The 13,489-nt window shown below is 44.5% G+C and overlaps 1 protein-coding gene across 5 annotated transcripts; it reads right to left on the bottom strand.

Moving 5' to 3' along the window:
* Positions 1-180: 180 nt before the first annotated feature.
* Positions 181-12,732, bottom strand: EZH2 (enhancer of zeste 2 polycomb repressive complex 2 subunit). Of its 5 annotated transcripts, none has more exons than XM_078860243.1 (20): positions 12,540-12,732; positions 9,947-10,114; positions 9,636-9,764; positions 9,242-9,361; positions 8,472-8,592; positions 7,571-7,690; positions 7,276-7,378; positions 6,712-6,875; positions 5,776-5,867; positions 4,928-5,477; positions 4,066-4,250; positions 3,824-3,918; positions 3,665-3,684; positions 3,107-3,232; positions 2,259-2,437; positions 1,747-1,857; positions 1,543-1,624; positions 1,043-1,123; positions 849-933; positions 181-375 (listed from the first exon to the last, which is right to left on the bottom strand). In XM_078860243.1, exons 2-20 carry the CDS (start codon positions 10,070-10,072, stop codon positions 315-317), a joined length of 2,550 nt encoding a protein of 849 aa, XP_078716369.1. In that variant the 5' UTR covers positions 10,073-10,114; positions 12,540-12,732; the 3' UTR covers positions 181-314. The 5 variants fall into 5 exon arrangements, with proteins under 5 accessions (XP_078716369.1, XP_078716370.1, XP_078716366.1 ...); XM_078860244.1 differs by having other exon boundaries at positions 3,665-3,705; positions 9,675-9,764; XM_078860240.1 differs by having other exon boundaries at positions 3,665-3,705; positions 12,540-12,731.
* Between the last annotated feature and the right edge of the window lie 757 nt (positions 12,733-13,489).

Below are 13,489 nucleotides of genomic sequence, written 5' to 3'. Positions count from 1 at the left end.
AGCAGTAGTCCATGCACACGCAGTGGTCAACATACAAAATACTGTAAACGATGCAAAGAAATGAAGCCATTGGTTACTGGAGCTTTATTTAACTAAAGATAATCACACAACAGGACCAGTGACCTAGCTGATACAGCAGCAAAGGGACTGTTCACTACAAATTGCACAACTGCACATGGGTATATTGCTACAGCAGCTATTAGTTAATAAGCGAACAAGAGTTAGATGAGGGCTTCAATTCCATTACATATAGCGTGTCCACTTAAGATGCAAAGCAAACGGTAAGAAGGTAGCTTTGCCACAAATGTAAAAAATTAAATAATTTCCATCTCTCTTTCAATACCAACATACTTGAGAGCATCTGCTTGGCTGTACCTGTGCACAGGAGAAGAGGGTTTGACAGTTAACAGCTATACTCAGGTGTTGGTCCTTTCCCACCAATGCCGAGATCTCCCAAGGCATAAAATGGAAAGTTCCAAAACCAACAGGCAATGCCTACATTACTGACATGGCTACACAGGTGCAATGTTTGGAGTTTCATTTTAGGCAGACATACTTAAATGAAAAGTGTAAAGGCACTTGATGCAAATTTCCCAACTGCAACAAATACTTGTATGGTCCTAGTGAAATAAAATGTTGCGTGAAACTGTTGGCAATTATATATTTCCCAGTGTTAATAGCACTGGGCAGGATTTGAAGTGCGCATGTTTTAGTCAGCACACCCAGTGCTGCCAGGTCAGCGATTTGCACCAATGCAACATAGAAGCATCAGCTGTGTTTTCCAAAACGGTGGTCTAAGTGTTTAAAGATACACATATCAAGCATTTAGGCCTGTCCCAATGGTGTACCTGTAATCGAAGAACAGCTCTTCCCCAGTCTGTATGGCTCGCTTGGCAAAAATACCAATCCTGTGGTCCCCATTCACCATCATCACTGAATGAAAGACAATCACCGTTAGTGACTGCAAGTGGGGCTGTTATTTTTTGTTTACAAATGCTTGTTATATTGCTGAAAAAAGTTATGGATATTTGAAAGTGATTACCTTTGGCATAGCAGTTAGGGCTGACAGAGTGGTTGGCAAACCGGATTTTGTTTCCCTTACGAGTGGCATCGACCACAAAGTCTGAAAAATAAAGTTTAGATGCGTCAGGAAGGTTAGATCTGAGGTGTACTACTGTATCTGGCAGATAATCACCACTGGTGCAGAATTTAAAGTAATGTAAAAGGTAATATTATTTTTTACCTACATGACTTTACCAAAAAAACTTAAGAGTATATGAATCCCTGCAGTCATGAAAGCTTTAAATCTAGAATTAATGTAATAGGATCAATGCTTGACTTTATACAATGGTTCCTAACCTTTTTACAAGACTGAACCGTCAAACATTATCGACCACCATGCACCAATATTTTTCTCAAACCGACTAAACACTAATTTTTTTTTATTTCAAGAGCTGTGAAAAAAACTGACCGTTCCCACAGCTTTTAGAACCACTCATGGCCTTCAGATCACATTGGGAAACACGTGGTGAATGAACATACCGTTGTTGAGGTTGAAAAGAAAGCTACACATGTACTTATCGTACACCTTTCCTCGACGATCTGCTTCATCTTGTGAGATTATCTGTTGGCATAAACAATTAACTTCAGCGGAAATCAAACTTCATCCATTCTCGTGATATTAAAAGGCAGTTTAAGATGCACATTTAGAAATTGGGCATATGGCTGAGCAAAGCTCCCCCCTACCTCCCCACAATATTCAGAGATGAACTCGTTCTTCTGCACGGGAACCTTGATGAAGATGCCCCATCCAGCGACGTCGGATGGTGCCAGGAGCAAGTGCTGCAAGACCAACCCCAACAGAGAAAGGCACAAGCTGGTGTACTTAGCCTTCAATAATGCTGTGGTGTGCAAAGGGTGGTGTGTGAGCACTGCAAAACCAATTTGGGCTTTCACCTAGACCTTTTTAAATTCCAATTGAAGAATATGTAACATTGATAAACTATACCATGTACAAAAAACATCGTGGGGAAAAACCCCAAAAATTTAGGCTGTGGTAAAACTAACTTCATAAACGGTGTAACAAGTAAATCCATTACTGTACTTCACATGCTGCCCCACCTTCACCTTACGCACTGACCAGTGTGGGTTATAACTCGCACATCGAGGTGAGACTTGCCCTGCAGTGCATTGACAAAGGGGCTGTACACGTTCTGAACGAATAAAGAGGTAAAACAAGGGCACGAGCCGTTCCTCACTTTCTTGAGGCCACGCTGGATGCAGCAGTTCTTGCAGGACACATTGCGGTTGTCCCAGTGGTCTGCGGCACCGCATGTCTGGCACAGGTCTGGGTCGCACTCGCGCACCGCTAGGTAGCAAGGGCACTGCTTGGTGTTGCACTGCGCCTTGCAGCGGCATCCAGGGAACCGGTTCTGACCTGCATGGGCACAAGTAAAACGGTCTACTCGATTAGCCAGGGCATTGGTAGGTAAATAGTGGCCCATTTAAAACAAAACCGTGAATGATGCAAAACATGTAAATAAGGTGATAAAATCAGTGTACTTTTTATATATAAGGGGGTGGGGGGGGGCAGGTAAAGGCAAAAAAATGTAGCCTTGGATTTTAATTGAGACTTAAAATCATCACTCCTTCCTCTTTCGTCACTTTGGCAGCAAGCAACTGTATTGGGTGAGGAGCAGCTAATAATTTAAACTAACACGTGAAAAGGTGTTTTATTTATTTAAAATGGACTTCGATACATCATTCAAATAAAATCGAAATTTATTCAATCAAGCAATGTGTAAAAAGTGAACATATTACACTTCCACTTGTATACTGTAGGTCAGTAAAATTAACTAATTTGCCTCTCCTAAGATGTAATTAAGCAATTTTTAATGACCGTAAAATTACAGCAAAATTACCCACAATGCACACTTATATAAAAGCAGTGAAAACTCAGTAGGATAAACAGCTCTTTAATGTTTTTTTCTTGATTAGTAGAGATTGCCTTTATTACAAGAGATTAAAAAAGATGCTCGTGAAACCCAAGCTTTGGAGTCATCTGTGTGCGTGGGTGAGCGTATGTGTGAGAGTCAGTTTAACTCACACTCAGAGCTGCACTGGCAGAACTTCTCGCAGAAGTTCTGAGCGTTGACGCAGGGACAGGAGCTGTCACACACCTGGCCCGGGTGGTCGCATGGCTGGTAGTTGTACACGTGATTGGATGACGAATCTGCAGTGAACAAGTGGAAGAAAATAATATGCCTTCAAGTATTGGGAGATGAACCGCATTTAATAAGTCACAAAAAAATTGCGTAGCTCATTTTTTTTTGCCATTTGTCAATTCACCGCTGGATGAAGGCCTCCCCCCATGCCAGTAATGGGGTTGGTTTTGACTATTTTTCACCAAGTTGGTTATTGTGGGTTTGTGGATCAGAGGCCCAGATAGTTAAAACATCACTCACCACTGTGGGCCACCAAATTCAGAGCAGTGCACTAACCACGAGTAAATGAATGTGTTAAATGCAATATATTTTTTGGCAGTGAGCATTGAGTGTCCACAAAACAGACACCAAATAAAACATTTCTAACTTTTTTTGTTTAAACATGAAACGTACATTAACGTTTTGTTCATATGCCACTTTACAAGCCTTTGAGTGTTTACCTTTCTTTAGCTGTATTTTCCTGCAGTGAGCAGCCCATAGCCTGTAAAAACAGGGAGAGCAGGAGTGTAAACAACAGATGGCCAGTTGAGTTAAATTAAATGTAGAATTGCCATTTATTATATTGTGTTGCATCATTGGCATGGCCACTGTCCCATCACCTGTGCTTTCTCTTCTTCTTTCTAGGGGGTGTGTTGGCATCATCAGTAGGCACTCGAGGCATAACTGATGATTCTTTAACAGCAAACTCGTATACCTGAGGGCAGCAAATTCAACACGCGTCGAAAATTCCTTTTCGCTCCAGTCACCTTGCACAACTCATTCTTACCAGAAAACGGACAGGAAAAGCCATCTGATGGATTGCCTGAATGGTAATTGCAAAATACGGAACACCATCCCGCACCTGTCGACAAGATTTGGTCTCAATGAGGCGGGCGATAGCGCAGAAGTTATTGAAGAAAGTCCCGTGCAAAACCCGGAATAGGGATTCTTCGGCTCCAGTCCACTCCACGGGATCAGCGCCGTCCGTCGAGTGTGACGGCTTGAGCCTAACGGGTGTCTCACATCGCGAACTGGTCTCCTCTGTGGCTGCTCCGTGCAGGATTAAAAACAATAAGCAGGGGTCATGCATTAGACAAATGGCAAATGCGAAAAATGATGTTCATCATGAAACTACATGTAGCATTTAGTAGAGGATATATTCAGTGCCTATGACCAAATCACCCCGAATGTACCCAACCTCAGAAGCTAAGCATGGTTAATGGTTAAGCCGGGGAAATGCTTGAATGGGGGACCACCTTGGATAAAACAGGTTTTGTAGGCTGCTGCAGGGCATCTTGTCAGCAGAGGGCAGTGCAGTAAAATCCACTCCTATACAATGCTCCAACGTATATGATTCACTGCCTACAACTGTTCTACCAGTGGTCGAGTACTATCAAACAATCCCGACCCACAGCGTGGGGAGGCCTCATTCAGCAGTGGATTGACAAAAAGCTGTACATGGTATCTAATAAGTCTAACAACTGATATATAAATTTTGATTTAAAGCTTTCGTGACTGCAGGGATTCATATTCTTGGTTCTTTCGGTAAAGTCACGTGGAAGGGAAACAATACCATAATACAAATATAAAACAATAAAATTCTCACGACGTTTCGACTGCAACACAAGCAATCATCATCATTCTACGGGACTTAACTGATATATACACACACGTATCTGTGGCCCATCAATGTACATGCCAACAGAGTAAGGGAGACAACCCACCCGATGAGCTCGCAGTGTCCTCCTTCTTGTCCTCCTCCTCTCCATCGTGATCACTGTCCGTGTCCTTTGTCTCGGCCATGCTGCTGCCAGCAGCAGCCGGCGTCGCAGGGTTCATCTCCAGGACGGCAGCTGTGAGCGGCGTTTCTAGGTTGGTCTCGGAAGCCAGCACAACCGGCGTCCCGGGGTTCGTGTCTGTGGCGATGGTCGCAGGAGTGCTGGGATTGGTTTCCGTGGCCATAGTTGTCGGGGTGCCGGGCCGGCTGGGCTGGCCACCGCTACTTTCGCTGCCGCCCTCCCGGTCACTGTCACCGCCGCCGCCATTCCCGCCACCGGGGGCCATGTTGGTGGGCGTGCCCGGTCGGCTGCCACTGCCCCCACTGCTGCCCGTTTCTCCAGCTACGCTCGTGGCAGAGATGGTGGTCGGGGTGCCAGGCCGGCTGGTCGTGCCGCCCCCATTGGGCTGCCGTCCCCGCCGCCGCCCCGGCTGCCTCTTGGGTGGTGTCTTGATTCGGTCAGCGGTGAGAGAATCTGCAAACTCTTTGGCGCCATTCTAAATTTTCAGTGAAGAGAAATGAAATTAGGGAAAGCTGGACCAGAGCAAAAAGAACATAAGTAAAAGTACTGTGTATTACAGTAGTGCACAGCCTCTTAGTTAAGATCACCATGGAGGCATAGCTACAATAAGCTTTATGGAATGTAAGTGACCCCATATTCCTTGAGCATCTTTTCAGCGAAATAAAATAATAGTTTTTTTATCATCATAAATACATCACTTCACAAAGGTAAGTGGCAAAGTAACAAAAGCCATACCCTGCCTTGCAGGCATGTTACTTTGGTGTGCGAATTACCAGGTGCATGAAACACTCCACCCCACAGGGCTCCGTCTCCATTCGGACCTCAGGATTCTTGCGCTTGTACGTGTTCGGGGTGGCATGAAAGGCTGGAAAACAAATGACATGGACTTAAAACTTTGACTGCAGGAATTCATATTCTTGGTTCTCTCGGTAAAGTCACATAGAAAAAATAAAAGTAAATAAAATAAAATTTTAATTAAAACTATGACGTTTCCATCACAACACACGCGATCGTCATCAGGAGGAACAAAGGGGGAAGGCCCCAGAAGGCAAGCTGCTTTTAAAGGTTTAAAATGGCGTGGCACAAGCGTCCTGGTAACAGAACGCAGTGGGGGCGGGGTATATGTGCCTTGGGGTCAGAAACCACCAAGGTGAAGCACAGAAGTTGACAGGAAAGGGACGAAAGCCTACAAGGAGGAAACATCACAACCAGTTATGACTTAAAGTGGTTGATGACGTCCTTCCATTGATTGCCGAGTTTGTACCCATCATCTCGGTTGAAATTGTCTCTGTATAGATGGATGGCTTCATGAACGAATCTTTGATAGCCAGTGGGCTTGCAAAGTACCATCGACTTAGAGAAATCAATTTCGTATGAGCCAACCGCATTAAAATAATGGATCAGCCATGGCAAAAGTTTCAAATCTGCCTTATGCTCACGAATACCGTCCGAGATATGTCGCTTAGTTTCCCCAATGTAACTGCTGCCGCAGACACAGCTTAGTTTGTAGACGCCGGGATATTGCATGTCAGGGATCTTTGTTCTTCACAGATGGGATCAGATCACGAATTTTATGCACTGTGTTAAATTTTTTATCTGATCCCATCTATGAAGGACAAGATTCCTGACATGCAATATACACCCAACTGCAAAAACGTAAGTTAATAAAACCAAGCGCATAGGTCTGTTGGTGTAGTCACAGTACTCACGATGCAGGAAGCAGTCGTACTTAAAGCAGCGGCGACAGAAGAGCGTGTGGAAGGAGTGCAGGCTCTGCTCACGCTGCACAGAGCGTGCGTTGGGCCCATCAATGTTCGGTGTGCACTCAGGTGGCAGCGTGCCAGGGTCCTGCAACTCTGTCAGCTCGCGGTACCTACACGCCAAAAATTGTAGGTCAGTGGGGTTTTCTACACTTCTCGTGCGTGTGGTGCTTTCATTGAAGTAGCCTGGAAGACTTTAATAATAATTACAGAAATGCCAGTGGGAAATTTGTTTTCATAGATTTAAAAAGGATGGCTATTGTTGCATATATTTTTGCGGTTGTTGTTGTATAGCATACCTCGGGTGCACAAGGTACAACCCAAAAAAACTTCAGAGAGAATGGATGGCTGTGTGCATTTAAATCATTTATATTTGAGAATTAAAATATTTTAAAAGGTCCATGTTCAATAGCAATGACCCCATTTTAACTTGCTGTAAATCAGCTGCTACATGTTCCACATTTCCTTTTGTCACTATACTAAGGTTATTAATCCAACTAAATTGGCACTTACTTTTCTTTCAGCTCATCAGGTGACCCTTTATCGGGAAACATGTTGGAAATTGCTTCAAAGATTTTGTCGTTCGGGAATTTTTTGGATTTCAGTCCTTCTGAACCTGAAACAAAAAAATTTACATTTAAACAAAGATTCCAGAATGGTCAGAGCCCAAAAACACTTGCACTGAGGATGTAGATGTCTGGAAGGCAATGAGATTGTCATATTTGTTAGGGAATTAAGAACGAAACCATGGTCGAGCACACAAAAACATGTCCAATGCCATCGGCGCTCTCAAAAATGCACACGTTACCTCCTGCCACTTCCTCCGTTTCCATTCTTTCATCTTCATTTTCGTCATCATCCTCATCAGGATACTGCAGAAGGGCCTTCACCAGCTCCACAAAGATCTCGTCATTTATGAAGCCACACTCTGCATTGGGTCCATTCAATCAAGAGGGAAAGACAGATAATGACGATTGCATCTAGAATATCAAATATGAAGGGCATACCAAGTTACATAATGAAAACAATGACACTGTCGATGACATCGACACACAGGTAGAGGTCGTTGAAAAAACTCACTGCACAATGTCATGCAAGGTTATGTTGGTTACAATTGTTTAACTGCAGTTTTAATAGAAAAGATTTCTGTAATGTTATCGTTGTTGTTTTGACATAGCTGCATTCTACACGTAGAAAACCTCAATAACATTTACTAGTTTACAAATGCAGGCGTCATTTGAGGAAGCCCCCTGTTTTGCACTGCAGAAAAACCTGAACCCTTTTAAGTATATGTACTTGTTTTCTCATGTGTGGAGAATTGTGGTATTGGGGAGCAGTAGCATCCCGGTTCATGCACTGCACTATGAGCACAGCAACTTGTGTTTAATTTCCAAACAAAAATAACATGAGTGGCGAGTGATATCAAAACTGGTCCCGGGCCTCCCCTTAGTCTACTCAGCCTTACACGATTAACTGGTGGTGTCAATGTTTAGCACTGGAAAGACATAGGGGACCGCAGGTGGTGCTGCCATATGACCCCCTCGTGAGCCAAACCGGTTTTCATAGGCACTCACTATCAAGCAGCACTTGCCAACAGTCTGTTACAGCTATGCAGGGGATCTGCCTCTGTGTTATTGTGGTACCAGCAACTCCGATTCAATTCTGACCACACAATGGTGTTGAATTTAATTCGAGTTTGTATATTTCACCTCTGTCGCCATGCACTTTGCCATCGTAGTTCTTGATAAGCTCCTCGATGAAGGCCCCGTCCTGCTCCAGTACCTCGTCTCCCATATAAGGGATATTGTGCAAAACCGTCTCATCCTCCACCTGCGCACAATGGACACGTTCACCTCTTTAGAAACACCAACACCCTGTACTGCCGCTTGCTCAAAGACCGTTGTTAGCCAACAATGGCTTTTACAAGGTCTCCTTTAATCCACGAGCTATGTGGACATGGAGAGTCACTAAATGTTTCCACAGAACATCTCTGCAAAGAAAACTGCTCAACTGCAGTGGTACCTCAATATATATTGAATGTGAACAGCTGTATAAGTGATACATTATTTAAAACCTTCATGGAAGAACCGTTAAATAATCATAAAAAGGGTACTTTTCCCAAAGGGCCTGCATTGTGACTCGGCATCACAGGCAACATGTCTACACTGCTGAATGAGCGAGGGCCGACCCATGCCAGTCATGGGGATATGATCATACTTTTGCGACACTGATCAGTGCGAGTTAAACTCAGAGAGCATATACGTGACAGCACCGACGTACACTACAGAAATTTAATTTTTCGCACTACCCTCTGCTGCCCACCACGTAGCCTTATAGCCCTATGCCAACCTGTGCATTCTAGTCACTCATCAAAGTGCTTTACAGGCTTAGCTTCTGAGATCTGACAAGATCAGGTGCATTTCTTGGTGATTTGTTCCGAGGCAACAAGGCATACTTCAGTAATGTATGGTGAACTCACCATGAAGTTTTGTTGAAGCGGAGACCATGTGTACATGACTGGGATAGACGCCACAGCATTCAGGGTCCTTAAAGGGATGGTTTGGCTGGAAAATCCACCCACAATGCAGTCCGCCGCACACTGCACACAAAAACATGGAGCATATTCAAACGTAAAAGCAACTACTTTTAGAGCGACGAAAGCACTGCTCCATCAATCACTTGGCAGCACAAAACTGAGCAAAATTAAAAATGCAAAAAGCAAAGCAACATAATTCAACATAATTGCAAAAATTAAGCAAGTGACAATGTCATGGAAAAGTTTAGATGGAACCCTCTGACAACAGTTACTACAGAGTCCACAACAATAAAAACAAAATTGCAAATAAAAAATGAAAGCGAAGGTGGGAACACACTTTTCTCGAGACGGAGGCGGGCATGGCAGGGGTCATGACCTGGATGGGCTGAACCCGACGCTGCTTCCATTCCTCGTTTAGCACGTCCGTGCGATCCTTGATCTTGTGGCGGTTTGCTAAAAAAGCGCTCTGCAAAATAAATTACATCAACACGTTACATAGCCGAGGCCCTCGGTGACAACACTCTCAACTCTATACAGAAGTATCTAGGTCAGGCAATTATCGAGCAAGAAGCGAGGACAAAATTGCAAAAATCGTCAATGCGTAAATATCCCCAGTGAGGCACTTGTTCAGCTGCAGCAGAGGACTACCTTAACCTCGTCAGCACGGCGGAAGCGTTTCAGTTGCCGCAGACGCATGTACTCAGACTTGACGCGCTTGCGCCAGTCCACAGATTTGGGTCCCTTCCTCGATCCGCCGCCACCGCCTGCCGCCATGGTCCACTCTCCGATGGCAATTCAATCTCCTCACCACACCACCTGGACAGACAGATGTAGTTAGTACAATATATCTGGCAGTTCATATAAAATAAAAATAAATATATATATAAATGGTTATAAATACTGCCATTGTCCTTTTATGTAATCTTGTAACTATTTTAATTTCTAAAATGTTTTCCAAGGATTATTCTTTCTTTTAGAATTACCCATCCGACTCAACAAATCGTCGATGTAACCAACTGCAGGCACCACCACCGGAGAAACTGGAATACATCAGGCGACATGTGTAGACATGCAAAATAAAATGAGGGCAGTGGTCAGTTCAAAATATAGTTCCACCGTTGCTGCAAACTCTAAGTTTGAAGTGTGGTTAACATGAGCCCTGGTGCAAAGAAGGAAATGGGGTTCCCCCGTCCAATTTCCTTCCTCTTCGAAGCCCATCGCCTGGTCCCCAGTGAAGTTGCTTGCACTGCCTACACAATATAAAGCTCCACCGTACACCACAATATCCAGGAAAACACATTATCACAGTACTAATTTCATACAAACCACATATAAACAATACGTTCAACTTCATTATCACATGTAGTGGCTTACCATGATTTCCATGGACCATGGTGCAAGGAATGAAATGGTCCCCTGTCCAATTCCACCCATCTTTGTACCTCGGTGCCTGTGCCTCAGTGCAGTTGCGCTGCCTCTTCATAGCTACGGCACTGCCGACGAGGCCGAATTAATGAATTCCCGTGTGCGGAGATAGTGGAGTGCAGCGAATGCACAGGTCATGGTGACCCCATATTATTTTCGTATAATGCTGGAACCGCACACACACCGCGAGGCACTCAACTTCCAAGTATTCAGTGTGAAGCCAAATTAATGCCCGCAGTGACTCTAGTCTCTCTACCTCAGTAGAAAACGCGGCGTGTCCCTTGAAAACCCCACATCCCCAGGCAATCACAATTGCATTCATATCATTACAATCTGTACCCGTTTTCGTCCTGTTAAATTTACCCATCAATGCTCATGACGATATACGTACTAACTATTTAGCAATACAGTATCTGCATTATTCTTCTGACAGTTTATTTAGCAAAATTAGCTGCAGGAAATGTTATATTGTTAGGTGGGGGGGGGGGTAGAATCCAGCACGATGGCTTAGTCCATCTTGAGTTCTTTGACGTAGTATTAACGTTTGTGCCGACTTCGTTCACAACATCCACTAATTTAAACAGACTCGAGGGGCAGAGATCAAACCTATCGTTCTTTGCAGCGCGGGTTCACTGATGAGGACGCTCACCACTAGACTAACCAGGGACTCGTTAACCTCACTAGTAATGCTGTTTTAAACAAGCCAAACCCATTACTACCTAGCCATAAACGATAAAGTCCCACTACTGCGATCGGCGTTCGATTTCCGGACACGGATAACATCAGTGGGCTCGTGATCGGATCTTGGTCGCCGATCTTCACCAGACCACACACGGGCCCGAGTGAGGCTAAGCAGCTTCCAAAAACGAAAACAGTATCGTCTTACGTGTAACTATACATTTGCGTCGAACCGGGGCCAAAGTCTCCACGTGGAGGCTCTTGCCTCTAACATTTGTTAATTCGCCAATTTTGATTCAAGCAAGCCCAACTCTGCTGATGAGACGGTGTATACCGAAACCGGTCCAAGATTTATGGCACGTTCTCAAATGATCACTGCACTTACGTGGGGCCGTTGGGATGTGTATTAAAACAATTGTGTACAGCTATATCAAGGAGAGCTGTCTCCGTTTCTATTCTACATTACACAATGATACATTTAAATACTTTTTTCCCAATCTAATCACACTGATAATTACGTAAATAGATAAACGTGTTAATGTTATAGCGGTTAATGGTATAATTGCTCTTAATGCATTACATGAATGTTAATTGCATTGCTTTAACACGGTATTGTTGATCAACTTGTTATACGTGATTAGTGTTGTTAAACGGTAGTTAGCGTATTTTTCAATCGTATTTAGCTTAGATGCCGTAATGCATGTTGTGTACTTTTGTTCAAATTATATTGCTCATTGTTAAGTAACAATAATGCTGTAGGAGTTGATACGTTAGAAGTGTTTTAATATTTAGTTTTCATCAACAGGCATGGTCAACTCTGCAAGGCCTAGCGCTTATTCGCGTTATTCATCATTGCGTCTTCAGCATCGACCTGTGCTCAACTCCGCTTGCTCGACGAAGAACCTCGCGCTTTCCAATCGTGTTCAGTATTCGTGTATCATCATCATCATCATCGTCGTCAGTAGCAGCAGGAGCCATGCGGACGAGCGAGCCCCCCGCGCTTGCCTGTGGGCACCCGCCGTGCCCTCGAGGCCTCGAGGCGGCGAGGCTACAAGGCCGCAACTGAAGCCTCCGCGCACACCACGGGGGGGGGGGGGGCGGCCTCCCGTGCAAATCGCCGCTGCCTCGTCCTCCTTACCATCGACGGCTCCAATCACAGCGGCAAATGCTCGATCACACTGTAATTGCCGCCGCTGCTATAAAGTGGACGAACATGATGAAGGAAAAGACGAAATTTTTCCAATTAAAGCGGAAAGAAAAAAACTCGCGAGACAAAAAGCCACCACCAGCCACCAATCCGCGGCATGGGCGCCGCACGAGCCAACGGACCAATCACGACGCGACTCACTTAGCTCCAGCAAGGACGACAGCCATTGGCTAGGCACTCACGAGTCACCGCCCCTTTCCCCCCCTCAAGCCCCGCCCCCTTTGCGAGCAGGCCCCGCCTCCCTCTTACATCCATAATAGAGGTTTTTTAGTTAGATCGCGTAAATTTACACGATCCATCCCAAAAACCTCTATTACGGATGACATTGTTCGCGAAAGCCCACCACGTGTTAAAACTCCCTGAACCAGGTGCCCTGAGTTCGATTGGTAGCCCGACTACGGATAATATCAGTGGTACATCATATTCTAGATTTGAAGCTTTCGTGACTGCAAGGATTCATATTCTTAGGTTTTTTCGGTAAAGTCACGTAGGTAAAACATCAAAATTAATAAAAATAAAATAAAAATCACGACGTTTCGGAGGCAACACAAGTCTCCGTCATCAGGTGGGACCGTCACCTACGTGACTTTACCGAAAAAACCTAAGAATAGGGGTACATCATATTTAAACCGTCCTTGGCCATCACATCCCTCCACCGACCTACTGACCAGGGTGTTGGAAGCATGGTCAAACAACCCCCAACCGTGGGGGGCCTTCGTGCAGAAGTGCATCGACGAATGATTGTATTATAATCATGCCATTGTGGAGTTGATGTGCCTACTATTAATTATATACCCAATTGTGGTTAAGTCATGGTCTACGGTGGCTTAAAAGCGACCGTTATGCACATTTGAACTTCTCGTACAAATATTGGCATGGTA

This window comes from Lampetra fluviatilis, chromosome 10 (genome assembly GCF_964198595.1).
Source record: "Lampetra fluviatilis chromosome 10, kcLamFluv1.1, whole genome shotgun sequence".
NCBI classification, from domain to species: Eukaryota; Metazoa; Chordata; class Hyperoartia; order Petromyzontiformes; family Petromyzontidae; genus Lampetra; species Lampetra fluviatilis.
Note: the sequence above shows the minus strand (reverse complement) of the source record. Positions and strands in the feature narration are given on the sequence as shown.